Here is an 18,350-nt window from a genome sequence, read left to right on the forward strand (position 1 = left end):
AAAGACAGAGCAATGCAGCAAGACAGACAGGATGAAAAGTCAAAGGAGAAAGCAAGACCAAAAGGAACAAGACAGCAATACAGGCGAGATGAAGAGAAAGAGGAGAGCAAGACAGACGAAATGAGCATACTGGTGGAATCTATCTCACAAATCCAGCGCCGGATCGAGATGTGCCAAGACCCGGCAGAAAAGCAACGGCTGACCAGTCAGCTTGAGAGGAAGGAGCTCGAGCACAAGCTCACGCTCGAGAGGAAGGAGCTCGAGCACAAGATCGAGATGTGCCAAGACCCGGTAGACAAGCAACGGCTGACCAGTCAGCTTGAGAGGAAGGAGCTCGAGCACACGGTCAAGCTCGAGAGGAAGGAGCTCGAGCACAAGATCGAGATGTGCCAAGACCCGGCAGAAAAGCAACGGCTGACCAGTCAGCTTGAGAGGAAGGAGCTCGAGCACAAGCTCACGCTCGAGAAGAAGGAGCTCGAGCACAAGATCGAGATGTGCCAAGACCCGGTAGACAAGCAACGGCTGACCAGTCAGCTTGAGAGGAAGGAGCTCGAGCACACGGTCAAGCTCGAGAGGAAGGAGCTCGAGCACAAGCTCACGCTCGAGAGGAAGGAGGAAGGAGCTCGAGCACACGGTCAAGGTCGAGAGGAAGGAGCTCGAGCACAAGCTCACGCTCGAGAGGAAGGAGCTCGAGCACAAGATCGAGATGTGCCAAGACCCGGCAGAAAAGCAACGGCTGACCAGTCAGCTTGAGAGGAAGGAGCTCGAGCACACGGTCAAGCTCGAGAGGAAGGAGCTCGAGCACAAGCTCACGCTCGAGAAGAAGGAGCTCGAGCACAAGATCGAGATGTGCCAAGACCCGGCAGAAAAGCAACGGCTGACCAGTCAGCTTGAGAGGAAGGAGCTCGTGCTTGACAAACACAGGGCCGAGGTCCGGGAGGAAGAGGCAGAAAGCGCAATTTGGACAGAAAAAACCTTGAGTCGTGATCTGGTGGGGCACAGGGAGGCGAACAAACTCTTCTTTCTCGATCGATCGCTGTTTGATCCAATCAGCTCGTCACAAGCAGGGGTGCGTGTGCTGTACTGCCGAGATTCCTTCAATGAGCAGTGGCGTTTCCTTGACGACCGGGTGTGCAAGGCGGGGTGTCTGGGTTGGATTCTAGGGCCTCCGGGGACGGGGAAGACGACGACGACGATGTCCTTCATGCAATCGCGAGGCATGGAGGAGGGATGGAGGGTGATATGCTTTCGGCTGTGGAAGTGGGGAATTGTCGAATTCTTACAGGTTGATGATGGCGTATTGAGAAAATGTGAGATGCCTGCCGACAATGCGGGGGCTTGGATACCGAAATTTCTCAGAGAACGGGCACCGAGCGGGAAGAAGACTTTGGTGTCTATAGATGGTTACCGACAGGGGGAGCAAGCACATGGATTTGTGCTGAGTGCTTGCCTGTATTGGGTTCATCGTGAACTGGAGAATCGGCGGCTTGTTATCACAACGTCGATGAGCTCTCGAGCAAAGAAGAGTTCCGAGCAAGATGCGAATGAGAAGGTCGAAGAAATGATGGTGTATTCGTGGACAATGGAAGAGTATCTGGAAGCCTGTAGGTACGACGCGTTCTATAAGAGTGTGGCTGATGTGATGAAATGGAGCTTGGATGAAGAAGAGGGAAGCATGGATGAAGGCGAGGGAAGCATGGATGAGACAGAACAAGAGAGAAGGTCGAGAGAAATCGAGTCAAAGTATCAGATTGTAGGAGGCTCATGCCGATATATGTTTGAACGTAGGACAGATGAAGCGATCCAAGAACTCCGTGACGGGATAGAGGCTGTTCCTGATTTTGCGTCCCTGTTTGACATGGGGATGGGAGAGCGTGCAAACAATGCTGTGAATCGCCTGCATGGGAAGTATCGTGTCGGAGACGAGGTGCACTGGACGCTTGTCAGCAGGTTTGTTTCCATGGAGCTAGCACAGAGGCTTGGAGAAACGTTTGTGAGGAAGATTGAAGAACTCGTTGACGCAACTGGGAATCCGACACTTCGGGGTTGGTTGTTTGAGATGCTGTTCTTTGCTCGGATACGAGGGGCAGGGCTGCAGCTTACCACGAGGTCCGAGATAGTCGACGATTGGAAAAGATGTAACGTGATAAGGCTGGAAGCTATGCAAATCCATAAGCTGCAGGAAAAGACAAAAGTAGCAAGGGTGTGCCTGAAGCCATTGAAATGGAATCAGGGGGGCTACGATGCAGTGATTGTTGACTGGAGTGAAAAATTTGTGCGCTTTGTGCAGGTAACGACTAGGCAGTCGCATGACCTCAAACTGCGATACATGGCAAAGTGCCTGCAACTTTTGGGCATTGGGAAGGAGGAAGGCTGGAAGGTGGAGATAGTGTTTGTCGTTCCCGAGGAGATTCTCAACAGCTTCAGCGTGAAGAATGTGGAAAATAAAGGCATTCTTGCAAGGTACGGGTGGACCCGCGGCAATGAAGCGATCGAAGCGCAGGTGTTTGGTATGGATCCCAGAACGCGACGGTAGACCGGCGACATTGATGAGGAAGTTGCCAGGTGAGTCGCTTGATGCCTGACGTGATGGGTTTGCATCGTGTAATGGAAGGTGCACAGGTTGCAACCAAACCAAGCACATGCTTAAACGACCTCGGCTGGATAACGCATAGTTGCCAAGCAACTTAGTTTGATATCAACTTCATTTAGGAAGCAACACAACCAACACAGAGGTTCTTTGGTCACACTAGACCAATTGCTCTGCTCCTATATCCCCCCCAGTTGCAATAGCAGGAGAAGGCTTTCTATGTACAAGCCAACAACGGCGGCAGTATTCTGTTGTGCATGTTGTGTTCTAGTAAATGCAGCATTGACTGTTCTAGTTCACTATGTGACTGCAGAACATTGTCCTCAAAACGAGAGGAGTGCTTGATGGCAAATTTCTTTCGTCAAAAATGGAAATGCCAGTCATGGAGAATCATACTGTGGTCGAGAAACAACCATGCAGAATGGTAGCAAGATGAAGCTAACGTCCATTGTCATGTGCTGCCCGAGTGACGAAGAGCAAAGCATTGCGGCTGGGCCAAAGGTGAAAGACATGCTCCCCTGCGATGCACACTTTGGATCATAAAGCTACAGATATCAACATGATTGAGGGACAAAACATTGAGATAATCTGAACAAGCTTCAGGCAGAGATGGGTTTAGGGTTTGGGACTCATTACGAAGAAAACGAAGCACTGAATATAGTACTGCTGGGTGCCTGCTGTCAGAGCTCATAGGAACCAAGCCTGATTGCAGGTGAGTCTGTTGAATTCAAGGTTAGTGACAAAGTATTGTTATCTACCAAGATGTTGCGTTTCGTGGGCCCCTTCACTATTGTGGATGCTCGTACCATATGGCATCATCCAAAACAACCAACTTTTAAAACAAACCAATTATGGATAGGAGGTTTCTGCCATGTAATGAAAGCTGTGGATGTAAATCTACACTTTGGATCGGTTGATTCCTTATTTTCAAAGTCGATGGGTTTGATTTCACGACGCGTCAGGATATCATGCAGCAGATCTTTATCGGGAACGTAGTGCAAGTTCATGATATTTTGTCTTCCATGAGCTCCCTGAACTCCTTGGTGAGAACTTCCTTTCTGTTGACATAGAGCCATTGCAAAAGACGTATCATGGAGCTGGTATACATCTTCCTGCTCTTCTTCGATATCGTATTCTCGCGGATAGCTTCCACTGATGCTTCGAGCGCTGCTTCGTCCTGAACACGTAAGTTGTCCCACAAAGCAGACTCAGCTTCTGTAGAAGAATGTTTTCTTTTTGGTCGTGCTTTGTTGGTTCTTGCAGCAGCAGTGGGATCTTGAAACATCGAGCTTGGTCCCTCCATCCCATCATCTAACTGTGACGTGCGAGAGGACACTGACATGCCATCTCCTTCCGATTCGTCAATTGCTATCGCTGACTGCACATCATTGCTGGGAGGAGGCGGCGATTGACAACCACAAAATCCAGGATCCTCACTTCGAAAACTGGCACATACTGCATGAAAGTTGCCACCACATTTCCGGCACTTATGTCCAGTCCCAGTCGCAGGGTTGCATGGAGCTCCCTGTATACGACATTCGCGTCCAAACAGGCATTCTCCGCTTGTTTCCGCCATCCCTCAAAAACATAGTATCTGTGATACCAGGGACGGGCCACCCTTGTAGGTATCGGGTTTAGGGTTTAGACTAATTCATTTTCAATGGGCAATTAAAGTTTTGAGTGGGAAAGAGATTTTCAGCAGAAATCAATTGGTATCAGCATATGGGGATTGTCGACTTCATTGAAAATTAGCACTGCACTGCGGTGGTTTTCATCGAGGAATTTCAAATATGGACGACTGAAGACCATCCTGAAAACCATCGAATATTTTTTGTCCTATAATTATGACCCTGTTTATAAAAACGATGATTTCTACGTACAATATAACAATAATTCTATTACACTACTAAAATTAAAATATATTCCTATTGCAGTACAATGCTAATAATATCCAAATAAAACACTTGAGAAACACAATGACAAAATTTCTATTTAAATTATGTTCAATAAATATTAATTACCCTATCAATGTAAATTAATGCTGCAGTGTGGTGCATAAATTACACAATGTAAAAAACGGCGGTATAGCATGAGCAAAGCGAATGCTATGATGAGCACGCAGTGCGAATCTATTCCATCCTGCGCAGTTGTTGAACATTTTCACACTTATATTCTTCATATAACTCAATATACCAATTATCGTAATCGTTTGTTTCACGAATCTTCGGGTGTGATATAATTTCTTATTATATGAACGACTATTTTCATTTAAGCAAGCACTTTTATGATCAGACCATCTTTTATTCAATGAAGTGGTGGTAGATCCAACATAAACAAGGCTATCATCTTTTCGATATCTTATGGTATAAATGAAGCATTTTTGTATAAGAGTATTATTGTCATCATATGCAGCACATGCTTGTAATATGAGATCATTAGGTTTGTGTTTATAGATGTTATCAGTGAGATCGAAATCATGATCACAGACGGTAAGATGTAACGTCATTAAATGAGTGTTAAGGATCAATCCACAATGACATTTAAAGATAAAGGAATCATACACATAGACAAGTGGATCTAATGGATCGAAATGAAGATCAGGGATATGTGCATGCGCAGAGTCAACCTTGATGTCACGACATTTTGTAAAGTAATGTTTAGTTGTTTTTTTATGGATATGGAGGAGCTGTCGAGTAAGAAGGAGACCACATTCACATGAATAAAGGAATGCATCATGTGGAGTGTCATATACATGAGCATCAAAATCAACATTATCATATCGATAAGCGATCTCATTCAAGTGCCATTGTAAATCATTGGCATCTTCAGGGATATGAAATTCATTCGTGAGAGTTCCTAGTTTATCAATGATATATTTTTCCTTTTGGAACATATGTTCATCATCAACGAAGAAGAATTGATCATAAATCTTGAATTCCCAATGATCAGCAATGTGAATACATTCAGGATCAAATTCTCTCATCTTGACATAGAGTGGTGAGTTGTATGATTTGGCACATTGTATGTGTTGTTTCCATGTTTGTTTGGCATCTAGAGAAACACCAACATACATCAATGTCTTATCATGTTTATACTGAATAGTGTAAATAGAAACAACCTCTCTTTTAGGATGTATGTCATTGATCTTTAAACACTTAGCAAGGAGGTTTTGATATCCTTCTAAACCATAGAGTTGATCAAAATAAGGGTGTGAATATTTCAATGAAATTGGCATTATTGTAAACAAGAAACACCTTCTGCAACGGAGGTATTGATATTGAAACAGATTCACTTTTTTAATGCAGGGTTTTTGGTTTTGTGTTTTAAGGTATGAATTCAACCAATTGGTATCAGCATATGGGGATTGTCGACTTCATTGAAAATTAGCACTGCACTGCGGTGGTTTTCATCGAGGAATTTCAAATATGGACGACTGAAGACCAGTGATCAAGGGTTTGCGAGTGGAATAGTAAAGCTCAAGTTGCAATGGAATAGATTCGCACTGCGTGCTTGATCATAGCATTCGCTTTGCTCATGCTATACCGCTGTTTTACATTGTATAATTTATGCACTGTAATGCAGCAATGATTTACATGATATGAAATTAGAAAAAAATCTTGTTTATTATTCTGATTCAAATTTTGTTCAATAAATATTAATTGGGTTATAATATTTTTCCAATGTTTAATCTTGAATCTTGTTCACGGTATTGTAGTGTAATAGGAATAACAAGTGTAGCACAAGTTGCAATGGAATAGATTCGCACTGCGTGCTCATCATAGCATTCGCTTTGCTCATGCTATACCGCCGTTTTTTACATTGTGTAATTTATGCACCACACTGCAGCATTAATTTACATTGATAGGGTAATTAATATTTATTGAACATAATTTAAATAGAAATTTTGTCATTGTGTTTCTCAAGTGTTTTATTTGGATATTATTAGCATTGTACTGCAATAGGAATATATTTTAATTTTAGTAGTGTAATAGAATTATTGTTATATTGTACGTAGAAATCATCGTTTTTATAAACAGGGTCATAATTATAGGACAAAAAATATTCGATGGTTTTCAGGATGGTCTTCAGTCGTCCATATTTGAAATTCCTCGATGAAAACCACCGCAGTGCAGTGCTAATTTTCAATGAAGTCGACAATCCCCATATGCTGATACCAATTGGTTAAGCATATTAAAACGAGGCCGAAAACAACCGGTCATATTGAGGTCTATACTACCCGTGCGAAACCAACCGTTTCGTTTCACAATCAAAGGACCACCCATCACTTGGATGTAAATTGAGAGGGTGGTATAAAAGTATAGTATATTCTGACAACATACAAATAGATATAAACATCCCAATACCTCATACCCTGTAGTAAAATCTCAGTACATGGGTGGGTCCAAAACGCCAAGCAGAGAGGGGTGGAGAAAAAGTCCCACATCCCCTCTTTGACCGGACCCATCCCGGAGTCCGGGGTGTCCCGGCGGGGAGTCAGCCCCGAAAGCCTACACCTACTCCGCCCTCCTGCCTGACGACTAGTATCCTGCCCCGAAACCGGGCTGAGCCTACTCCGCCTCCTGCCTGACCACGGCTATCCTGCCCCGAAACCGGGCTGAGCCTACTCCGCCTCCTGCCTGACGGCTATACTGCCCCGACAGCCTGCTCCGCCTCCTGCCTGTCGACTATCCTGCCCCGACAGCCTGCTCCGCCTCCCGCCTGACGGCTATCCTGCCCCGACAGCCTGCTCCGCCTCCTGGCTGACGACTATACTGACCCGACAGCCTGCTCCGCCTCTGGCCTGACGGCTATCCTGGCGAAACTGACTGCTCCACGGGATGACTGATGACTATACTGTCCCAAGAGTGTGCTCCGCCTCCTGCCTGACGACTATACTGCCCCGACAGCCTGCTCCGCCTCCTGCCTGACGACTATACTGACCCGACAGCCTGCTCCGCCTCCTGCCTGACGACTATCCTGCCCCGACAGCCTGCTCCGCCTCCCGCCTGACGGCTATCCTGCCCCGACAGCCTGCTCCGCCTCCTGCCTGACGACTATCCTGCCCCGACAGCCTGCTCCGCCTCCTGCCTGACGGCTATCCTGACCCGACAGCCTGCTCCGCCTCCTGCCTGACGACTATACTGACCCGACAGCCTGCTCCGCCTCCTGCCAGACGACTATCCTGCCCCGACAGCCTGCTCCGCCTCCTGCCTGACGGCTATCCTGCCCCGACAGCCTGCTCCGCCTCCTGCCTGACGACGGCTATCCTGCCCCAAATCCGGGCTGAGCCTGCTCCGCCTCCTGCCTGACGACTATCCTGACCCGACAGCCTGCTCCGCCTCCTGCCTGACGACTATCCTGCCCCGACAGCCTACTCCCCCTCCTGCCTGACGACGGCTATCCTGCCCCGAAACCGGGCTAAGCCTGCTCCGCCTCCTGCCTGACGACTATCCTGCCCCGACAGCCTGCTCCGCCTCCTGCCTGTCGACTATCCTGCCCCGACAGCCTACTCCGCCTCCTGTCTGACGACTATCCTGCCCCGACAGCCTGCTCCGCCTCCTGCCTGTCGACTATCCTGCCGCCCGACAGCCTGCTCCGCCTCCTGCCTGACGGCTATCCTGCCCCGACAGCCTGCTCCGCCTCCTGCCTGTCGACTATCCTGCCCCGACAGCCTGCTCCGCCTCCTGCCTGACGACTATACTGCCCCGACAGCCTGCTCCGCCTCCTGCCTGACGACTATCCTGACCCGACAGCCTGCTCCGCCTCCTGCCTGACGACTATCCTGACCCGACAGCCTGCTCCGCCTCCTGCCAGACGACTATACTGCCCCGACAGCCTACTCCGCCTCCTGCCTGACGACTATCCTGACCCGACAGCCTGCTCCGCCTCCTGCCTGACGGCTATCCTGCCCCGACAGCCTGCTCCGCCTCCTGCCTGACGACTATCCTGACCCGACAGCCTGCTCCGCCTCCTGCCTGACGACTATACTGCCCCGACAGCCTGCACGCTGGCCGAGTAACCCTCCTTTCTCCCCGCCTGGTTTTTTTGCATTTGGGTACATAATCAGGGTCTCCTCTAGATGCCTTCCTGCCTTCCATCTGACCAGGTTTGCAATGTCTGGCCGGGGGATGACGGAATTCGTCATCATCAGCAGGGCTGAAGTCATGAATCAGTGGAATAATACCGACCTTGAAGCCTTCATTATCAGCGATGGCAGCAATCCAGGTATCTGCTAACCAACAGTTTTCGTAGAGGTCCTTGAGGATTATGGTTTCTTTCTTGCTGTTGTCGATGGATGGTAATTGCAAATAGGCGGCGAAGGCGTGAGAACAAGGCTTACCGTTTCTTTGCCAGAAACCACATGGTCTACACCACTTCTCTTGAAGGCTAACCCAGAATTCAGTGTATCGGGATGGAGAAGGATGTTGAACTGAAGATTCGCCCAATGTCAACTTGACTAACCCTGGAATAGACACCTTGTCTACATGAAAACGCTTTGACTGATGGATGAATTTCCTGTGACATTTGTGTACTTGGTCTGAAACAAAACTATGACGAGGACCACATCGTGGAGATTGAAGGTGAGTGGTGAGAGTGATACACTCCTTCATCCTATGCACCCAAGTTTCTGCCAAGACCATGAAGAAATTGAGGGGGTTAGAGCATCGTGCCAGGTTATTGCGCAGACGATTGTTTTCACTCTCACAAGCATTGTTGGTCCGCACATTGTAACTTCGAACAAAACTGTCCAGTTTCACACTGGACGCAGTTGACGAGTATTGGCATTGAGCATATCTCGCCTGGGGTGCAAAGGATTAGCAATCATGACCGTGCGAAATGGAAGACATGCACCCAGTGTCGAGGCTCGATTTGGTCAAGGTACTCCCACGCCACTCGGTTGTGCTCACGCAATTGTGACATATGGTTGTCAAACTCCTGCTTGGTCCAAGCAGCCTAAGATGATGACAGTGAGTGGAGGAAGTGTGGGACAATGTATGGAGGGGCGCATCTTACAACAGCCTTCCAGAACAGTCCAGCAGTGTTGGGTTGATCTTTGCCTGATTTGGAACCTTGCAATTGGGGGCTTTTATTGCCTACAGACCATGAACTAGTCAGTGTATAACATATATCACAGTATAATACTTCGACAATGAGCATTGACATTGGCGAACAGATGAGTTGCACAGAAAGCAATGTCTGAATGTGGAAGAGCGAGTTGTACTCCTTTGAGAATTGCGGCTCCACGATCCGACATAATGGTAATCGGACCGTTTTTTGCATCCAGCCATTCTCCAAGAATGGTTTGCTTTAACTGATCCCATACCCATTCAGTGTTGTCAGAGGTTTCAGCGGCAACTGTGTAAACTCCATCTTTCCATTCAGAAAAAACAGCTGATGGGTGATAGGAAGTCAACATGACAAACGTGGACGGAATGATTCACCTGCAGCGATGGGCAACACCTTGCCAGTGGGGAGATAACCCTGTATAATCATGGCCTTGCCAGAGAAGTAGCGATTCGAGAAGTGGCAATAATCCTGCCCAGAAGGTCGGAATACAGCAATAAACAATGCACGCTGGTTTTACTTGACCGAGAATACGCAATCCGCAATGTTTGATCAAGTGTAAAATGGAACCATTCGCAAGGAAGGCTCCCATGAAAACACCTTGATACTTGCCGACTGGAGGAGTTTCGAGGAATGAAGCAAAACTGTTTGTGTTAGACTCACAATACTTGGAGATCCACTGGGGTAAAATATTGAAAGAAGCCACATAGTCATCCCATGATCCATTTTCAACTTCAAGGCGAGCAATATAAATGTTATGCAGTGTAGCGGAGATGCCAGTGCGTTTTTTGAACAACTTCTGAATGACTTCGGCTGTCATACGTCGATGAACACTGCCTCCAATGTCCCTCCTGGACCCTTCGGCGATAATAGAACGGAAAGGTTTGGAATGAACTAGATAACTCGCTCCGGCATTTCCCACGGAAGAGCACAATGTGCTATGGTATAGGGTGCTATCCTCCATATTGATGGTAAACTTATCCTTTTTGTGTTGCTTGCCCCTCTTGACGATGACTGTGTACCTGAGAGAATGCAATGAGAGGAAACGACATGAAAGCAACAAGAATGATGCTCACGGGCATGTAGAGCAGGAGCAGCGCATGATATAGCCGGTCATGCCATGGAGTTTTTTGCTAGGAGTATTCTTGATTTGCTTGTTGTAATCCTTCAAGTTGATATGTTTAAGGAATCTTGTACATTCACGTCGTTTGGAGAACTGCAATCCGCGCAACGTCATGACATGGTCAGATGGAGGTTCCTTGTTGTATGATTCTGATTCAGATGAGGAGACACATTCGTCTTCACTAGTCCAAAAGCAGGAGGGCTCTTCCCCGATTGATATGGATTGATAGTTGTGGCTTGCACAACTATCATCTTCAGGCAAAGATGTGTCCGCTCCGTGAGGAAGCAACGGATCTGAAGGGTCATTCCATGTGTGAGGAAGGGGAGGTGATGATAATGAAGAGGTCGGGGCATCGAAGATGAGGGCATAGAGCCGCTCGACACGCTGGATCAAGGACAATTGTTCGGGGGGTTTCATACCCAAGCAACGAAATCCACTTTCAACAATGACAATGTACGACGCATTGGTAGGGAGGTCGAGCTCCAGCTCTTGTTTCACAGCACGTAGCTTGGCACTCATGCTGAGCCTCCTGGCCTTTGTCGAGCCTTCCTCTGCCTGCATTTCCCGCGCAGGGTACAACTAAATGTAAAATCGAAACGTTTGGTAGCGTTTTGTGCAACTTATTATAAAGCACATAGTATGCAATGTATAAGTAATTATGAAAATTTTAAAGTATCGTGACCTGTCAGCAATCGCCCGAAATCTTTGATTTTTGTTGATTCACCTACCCTTGATCTTTAGAAAAACCCTAAACCTACCTTAGAATTTTTGCTGAAAATCTTTTTCCCACTCAAAACTTTAATTGCCCCTCCATGTCTCCACCCGTGACCGTAGGGTAGTCAAGGACCCTCCCCCCGTGTGCTCACGACCGGTGTACGGTCCACCCCTGACCGGGGCCGCCAGCCTCAGCTCCGAAGTTTCCGAGTTCGTACCCCCGCACCGTGCGGCCAGCGACACTGTTCAATTCTGACTCAGTCTTTACTCAAAGTTAAGTTAAAAATCAGTACGAGAACAATCAGTGAGTAGCCGTGCCTGGGCCCCCCTCAGGCAGATGACAGACGGTCACGGAATGGCGGGGACGACGGTGACCCTGACAACTCACCCACCCACCCACCCTCCACTCACTGCAGGCAGCTACTGACCAGCCTCCACCCACTGAGTCGGGGGCGCCAGCCGGGGGTCCGATGAGCGGCTTCCGGCCGTTTGAGGTCACACCACCGGGTACTACTGGGCCCAGTGCCGTAGGCTGGGACTGAGCGGCGGCTTTCAGGCAGGTACGGTACTAACCCTAGGTCAAAATTGTTAGTTTCAAGCTGTAATGGACCGGTACTCAATTTTCAAAGGGGGTCCGAGTGCTCGAAGGGGCCACCGGTTGAACCAGTACCGGGCCAACGGGGAGGGGTCCTTCACGGCATCGCACCACCCCCCGCGGTTCCTACCGTACCGTGTGGTTGGGCCGCCCTTGGAGCCATAATAGTACCGCGGAATGGAATAACCCCTACCCCCTAATCCCGCCGTCTACCCTACCCCTGAAAATATCAACTTTAGGATATGACATTGACCCCAAAGACGACAACCTCCACCCCTACTTTACTAGTAGTACCCTACCCCTCCTGAAGGGCGTACCCCATAGAAATCAGTTTTTCGAACGGAGCGCAATGCCGCTGTGCCGCAGAAGTGCAAGTAGAGGAAATGCAAGGGATGAAGCAGGGAGCAAGAGCTCTGAGGGATATGGCTATCTTCAGGAGGAAAGAGCAGGGAGCGAAACAAGTCCGGGCGCTGGCAGCAGTAGTGGATAGACCAGGAACAGACACTTCAAGGGGATTTCATGGGCGAAGAGGAGCACTTGGAGAGAGGGATAATGCTGGCGATGGCTGCTTGAAAAATGCCCCGGGCCTGTTGAACTCTCCGACTTTCATGCATTCTGAGAGGATGCACATCATTCAGATCTACAAATACCAAAAGCGACATAGCTAACACCTATGGCAGTTGTAGACGCATTGGCCGTCGGGAGAATGAATATCTCGTGTACACAAGATCAATCGGTGAAGCGTTGAACTGATCAAGCTCTTGTCAGGACACTGATATGCGCAAGCAGAGAGTCTGTCAATGGACCTGATCGCAAACAAGGCTCGCAGACTTCGAGACTTGCCGTTTGAAATCAGCCATGGAAGATACAGAAAGAAATGGAAACGGAGAGGGCAGCAACTATTCCAACGGTTCTCTTTGTGACGGATCATGAGGATAACTGATTACTCGAAATGTCTACAGCAGTCATGCATAAAATTCAAAGACGAGATCGACAGGTTGGATTGTTGTTCTCCTCGCGCCGTTTGAGTTTGGTGATGATGATTCCTCCTGAACAGACTTATGCACTTGATGTTGATATGCTGTCAACCGATGCGGTAAGATCGTCAAAGTCAGAGAGTTCGATGCTGATGTCGCGCCAGGATTCGGAGTACAACCATAGCTTCATCAAGATGTTTTTCGGTAACATGACAGCCAGTAAAAGAAGAAGTAATGGAATTGAAGCCTGCTCGTTGTAGGTATCGGGCCCAGATCAAAGAGGCTCCCTTCCTCAAAGCTGATTCATCCAAACTCTCCCTACACCTTGCTTTTCTCTGGCTTCATGGGTTTGCTGCTCTTATACACAGCTATCAACACACCGGTAGGTTTCGGTGATTGGAAACCGGAGTCTTCTTACTTTCTACTTTCAAAGGTTACAGTGGCTTTCTTCTGGGATTCCAATGCCTGCACCAGCATTCCAACATTGAACTTTGATATTTTTGTGGACACGTTTTTCATCTGTGATATACTAAATACATTCTTCATCGGAGTCCACCACCAGGGGAGATACATCGACGACCTGAAGGTGACAGTCAAATTCCTTGTAGTCCGTCTGATCAAGTAGTCATTGACTCTTTGTGCTCTCAGTGGGTGTTCTTCAACTATCTCCGCACCAACTTTGTGTTTGACACCATCACGTCCTTCCCCGTGTCGTACGTTGAAGTTGTCATGCTTTCAACGTGCCCCGTGGTACTCAGAGCGATCTCAATGATTCACATGACATGTTGTGTTTCAGAGTAGCAACCTAGAACTCTCACCCAATGCGCTGAGAATCATTCGCGTGATGAAGCCTCTGCGTCTCTTCAAGATCTTTCGTATTGTCAAGGTTGTGAAGACCTTCAAGCTCATGGACACCCTGGGGAATCGCTTTCGAGTCCCTCCGAGGATCATGCGGCTAAGCAAACTGTTTGCGTCCATCGGCCTCATGGTTCACTTGTGCTCCTGCTTGTATTGGTTGGTCAAAGTGACCACAAACTCGAATGAGGAGGTGTCTCTTTTCATCCAATCAAAGAGCATGCAGGAGGGCATCGATGACGAGTACACTTTATCCTTCTACTTCGTCACAACCATCTTCACGACCATAGGTATGTAGTGGTCGAGTAGATGTCAACAACTGACTTGATCTGCCAAGGTTTTGGAGACGTGTATGCGGAAAACCACGCGGAGAGAGTTTACTGCATTGTGGTCATGTATCTGGGCTCGTTGGTGTTTGGAATTCTATTGGCGGAGGTGCAGCAGATTGTGAACCAGTGGACAAGGCAGGCGAGGAACCGAGACAACCATGTGCAAGCGATCTTGGACTTCTTGAGGAAGAACGAGATTCCTTTCAACCTGGAAAACGAGGTCGTGCACTGGGCCTCGTTCGACTTTGAGGAGACGCAGCGATCGAAAGTCCAGAACGAGGTCTTGAACTCTCTTCCGATGAAACTCCGTCGGAATCTCCTCCACTACATGCACAAGGGAACTCTCAACAGGATCTCCATCTTCAGTGGAGTCGTCCACCCGTCCATGAAGGAGCTGATCCTCGACATCTGGGCGGCGTTGAGGAGCGTGACCTACTACTACGGCTCCATCATCTGCGACTCGACCACCAAGGCTGACAGGCTGATCATAATCTCCACCGGGGTCGCTCAGATCAAGACGTACGCCAACATCTTTGACCTGCGGACTGACGTTGCCTTCAACCAGAACTCTCACGGGACCAAGCTCTTCGACCTGAACCCTGGCGACTACATCGGGGAGTACGCTCTGCTAGGGGACACGGACTGGGGAGCGAGTTACAACCGACTTGACATCACCTGCGAGTCCATGACTCGCCTGATGTGCCTCGTGCTCACCAAGAGCGCCTTCGATGAGCTGATCGCCAACTACCCCCCAGCTCTCAAGGAGGAGCTGCATGCCCGAGGGCAGAAGCACATCACTTCGACGCTCTCGCGCACGCAGGCACTGCGGAGGTCGAGCTCCAACATCCTGATGGAGGCGAGAAGAGCGCGGGTGGAGAACCGATGGTTCTCGCTGACCATGAAGCTGAGGCTGGTCAAGGAGTCCAGCTCGAGCACCCAGGAGCGATTTGCGAGGCATCTGAGCTTGCACGCCTTGAACCCGAGCCTTAACGACGTTCTCAAGGAGTCCAGGAGGGACAACGATGAGTTCTTCTTCTCCCGCAGGAAGCAGGACAGCGACAGCGGGATCAAGATCGCCCTTGACTCCGTCTGCGACTCGGAGGAGGAGGATGGTGGGGGGATCGTGCCGACGCGCAGGGAGGTGGCTCGGCACAAGGATAAGCGACGGCAGTCGACTTTGACACATGCCTCTTCCTTGTCAAACTCGAGGACCGGCATGAAGGATCTGGCAGACCTGACGGATGACCTCGGGTCGACCATACACGCGGGATGGGGCCGGGGAGACGTGGAGGAGTTGCGGGAGGCGATGGCGGGGCTGCAGGGGCAGCTTCAGCTGGTGATGGAGAAGATCGAGAAGATCGAGACCATGACCCCTGAGACTGGCTCGCAAGTGGGAGAGGAACTTTCGTTCCAATCAGGGATGGTGTGAATCATTGGAGTGCAAACTGACATTCAGATCCTTGGGGAAAGAAGAGTGAGGGTGAAGGTGCGAGAGCGAGCGGCGCGGGGAGGAAATCTGAACATTTTTACAAACAAGACTACCTTAACACATGTAAATAGACATCGAGAAATGAAAAGTACATTGAACAAGAGAGAGAGAGTTGACAGGGATGTGATGAAGGAGGAATTTTTTCGATGAAACGGAGGTGATAACTGAGATGGCGACACCGGAAGGATCTCCAGCTGAGATAATGGGGAATCACTGAGAGTTTTTGAATTTTGCTCGCATCTGCTGAAAACTCATGGAGTTCGCCATGTTGGCAGACATGCGAGCCTGGGAGAAGCTGTTATGCAGGATAGGAAGAAGAGAAGCGAAGAGGAGAAAAGAAAGCCAAACAGCAGCAGAAGGAACAGAGGAGAGAAGGAACAGAAGGAGGGGAAGCAGAAGGTGGGGGGGAAGAAGGGAAGAGGAGGAAGGAGAAGGGAGCTGGTAGGAGAGAAGGGAACCTTGCTCTGCTCCTGCTGGGCTACCATGTCCAGCTTGCCCTCCCCACCCTTGTCTTTGACTTTCTCTTCAGTGTTGAAGGCGTACAAGGCGCTCATGAAGTAGATTCCCCGCTGCCCGTTCTCCCACTCTACCTGCCACACCAGTCAGGGGAGGAGGAGAGAGTCAGGGGAGGAGGAGGAGAGAGTCAGTGGTGGAGGAGGAGAGAGTCGGTGGTGGAGGAGGAGAGAGTCGGTGGTGGAGGAGGAATTCAGTGGAAGAGGAGGATGCAGTCAACGGAGGAGAATGGAGTCGGGAAACGAGAGAGTCAGGGGAGGAGGAGAGATGAGAGCACTGTCTGCGTGCACAGATGGCAGACTGCTCTCAGTCTTACCTCACATGCAAACTTGCCGGGTAACACTCGCACAACCGTACCGCTGACGCCTGTGGAGGCAAGACAGACATGAGGGACCAGAGGCATCTCCACCATGCAGGTGAAGGAGCGAGGGAGAGTTGACGCTAGAGATCAGGCGGCAGCAAGATCATGATACATACAACTGGTGAGAATGAAACAAGAAGAAGATGAAACAACATAACCATGAAATGACAACGCAAGGAAGATAAAACAAACAAAACGATGATACAAAACATCAAGATGAAGATGAAACGACAACTAGGTGACGAAGACGTAGACTTACCCTGCTGCTTGAACCTGCCGAGGTCCTTGCGGAGGTAATGAGTAGACGCCTGATACTCCTCGAACATTCTCACTCGTATCCCTTTCCGTCAGTCAGTCATCATCCTCCTCCTCCCCAGCCCCGCTCCCGTCCTCTATCATTCCCTGCTCTATTCTCCACCTTGCTGCCTGCTGTGTCCTGCCCATGACCCTGCCCCCCCCCTTGCCCTCCTCTTTGATCTCCATCTCCTCCACCACCTCTTCATCTCCTCTCACCTTTACATATCTCACTTCCTCCCTCGTCTTCCGGCTTCCCAAGCACCATTCGCTGTAAGAACCAGGTGAGGAGCACATTACATGCTCACTACCTCTCGATCCGCCTATGCCTGTGCCCCTGCCTCTCCCACTCCCTCTGCCGCTCGCTCTTCCTAGTCAGCAAGATGCACATGTATCCACGGATAAGACACTCAAGTACCACGAGGTAAGAGAGCAACACGTGTGGAATTTGCTCTGGCTCTTGCATGCACAACTTCTCATGTTGGAGGAGAAGCCGATGTAGATAGATGCTCGAGCGAGATAGCGTAACTAGACAACGAGGGGAATACAAGGAAAGGGATAGGAAGGGGGAAGGAAGATGGGGCCATGGTGCATGGTGAACAAAACACAGCCTGCATACTGCTCCTGCTCCGGCCCCTGCTCCTGCCCATGTTCCTGCCCATGTTCCTGCTCCGGCCCCTGCTCCTGTCCTTACAGTTTCTTCTTCTCCTCATCATCTTCCTCTTCCTCTTCCTTCTCCTCCTCCTCCTGACTTACGTCGAACTTCTTTCTGCCGAACACATCCCATAAGTTCGGCGCCGCCATGGCTGCGGTATCTCCTCGACCTCAAGGGTAGGGGGGGTACGGTAAGGGTAGGGGTACATGGTAAGGGGTGGGGGGACCAATCAAACACCGGTCTAAATGTAGGAAAAGGAAGGGGTACTTGTGTATACAATGGGTAGGGTTGGAAGCACTCCATCAAAAAGGTAGGATGGTATGAAAATTTCTTCAAAACAGTGGGTACTAAAAGGTCAATCGAGGGGTAGGGGTATGTTCAATATAACCAGGGGAGGGTGCTTGGTTTCTCGGAGGAAAGGAAATGGCCTTTCGTTTAGCGCACCAGGAGCAGGAGCAGGAGCAGGAGCAGGAGCAGGAGCAGGAGTAGGAGCAGGAGCAGGAGCAGGAGCAGGAGCAGGAGCAGGAGCAGGAGCAGGAGCAGGAGCAGGAGCAGGAGCAGGAGCAGGAGCAGGAGCAGGAGCAGGAGCAGGAGCAGGAGCAGGAGCAGGGGCAGGAGCAGGAGCAGGGGCAGCAGGGGCAGGGGCAGGGGCAGGGGCAGGGGCAGGGGCAGGGGCAGGAGCAGAAGGAGCAGGAGAAGGAGAGGAAGGGAGAAGGAGAAGGAGCAGGAGCAGGAGCAGAAGGAGCAGGAGCAGGAGCAGGAGCAGGAGCGATGACGATGATAATATGCT

General features: G+C 49.6%; 4 protein-coding genes across 4 annotated transcripts; 2 read left to right on the plus strand and 2 right to left on the minus strand.

Moving 5' to 3' along the window:
* Positions 1-1,075: 1,075 nt before the first annotated feature.
* Positions 1,076-2,488, plus strand: GUITHDRAFT_45375 (hypothetical protein; the record flags this gene model as incomplete). Its single annotated transcript, XM_005820306.1, has 1 exon — positions 1,076-2,488. A coding segment is annotated over one exon (1,413 nt), but the record flags the coding sequence as incomplete, so codon positions are not given.
* A 1,105-nt stretch (positions 2,489-3,593) lies between these two features.
* On the minus strand, positions 3,594-4,166 carry GUITHDRAFT_120448 (hypothetical protein; the record flags this gene model as incomplete). The annotated part of the gene is made up of 1 exon (XM_005820307.1): positions 3,594-4,166. One exon carries the CDS (start codon positions 4,164-4,166, stop codon positions 3,594-3,596), a length of 573 nt encoding a protein of 190 aa, XP_005820364.1.
* Positions 4,167-13,165: 8,999 nt separating this feature from the next.
* Positions 13,166-15,677, plus strand: GUITHDRAFT_120449 (hypothetical protein; the record flags this gene model as incomplete). Its single annotated transcript, XM_005820308.1, has 7 exons — positions 13,166-13,183; positions 13,229-13,268; positions 13,325-13,446; positions 13,498-13,650; positions 13,713-13,814; positions 13,861-14,209; positions 14,257-15,677. The coding sequence occupies 7 exons, from the start codon at positions 13,166-13,168 to the stop codon at positions 15,675-15,677; spliced, it is 2,205 nt and encodes a 734-aa protein (XP_005820365.1).
* An 81-nt stretch (positions 15,678-15,758) lies between these two features.
* On the minus strand, positions 15,759-17,723 carry GUITHDRAFT_166484 (hypothetical protein). Its single transcript, XM_005820309.1, has 6 exons — positions 17,662-17,723; positions 17,125-17,176; positions 16,871-16,951; positions 16,567-16,616; positions 16,196-16,327; positions 15,759-16,022 (listed from the first exon to the last, which is right to left on the minus strand). Exons 1-6 carry the CDS (start codon positions 17,707-17,709, stop codon positions 15,948-15,950), a joined length of 438 nt encoding a protein of 145 aa, XP_005820366.1. The 5' UTR covers positions 17,710-17,723; the 3' UTR covers positions 15,759-15,947.
* Between the last annotated feature and the right edge of the window lie 627 nt (positions 17,724-18,350).

The sequence above is a fragment of the Guillardia theta genome, assembly GCF_000315625.1.
Source record: "Guillardia theta CCMP2712 unplaced genomic scaffold GUITHscaffold_182, whole genome shotgun sequence".
NCBI lineage: Eukaryota > Cryptophyceae > Pyrenomonadales > Geminigeraceae > Guillardia > Guillardia theta.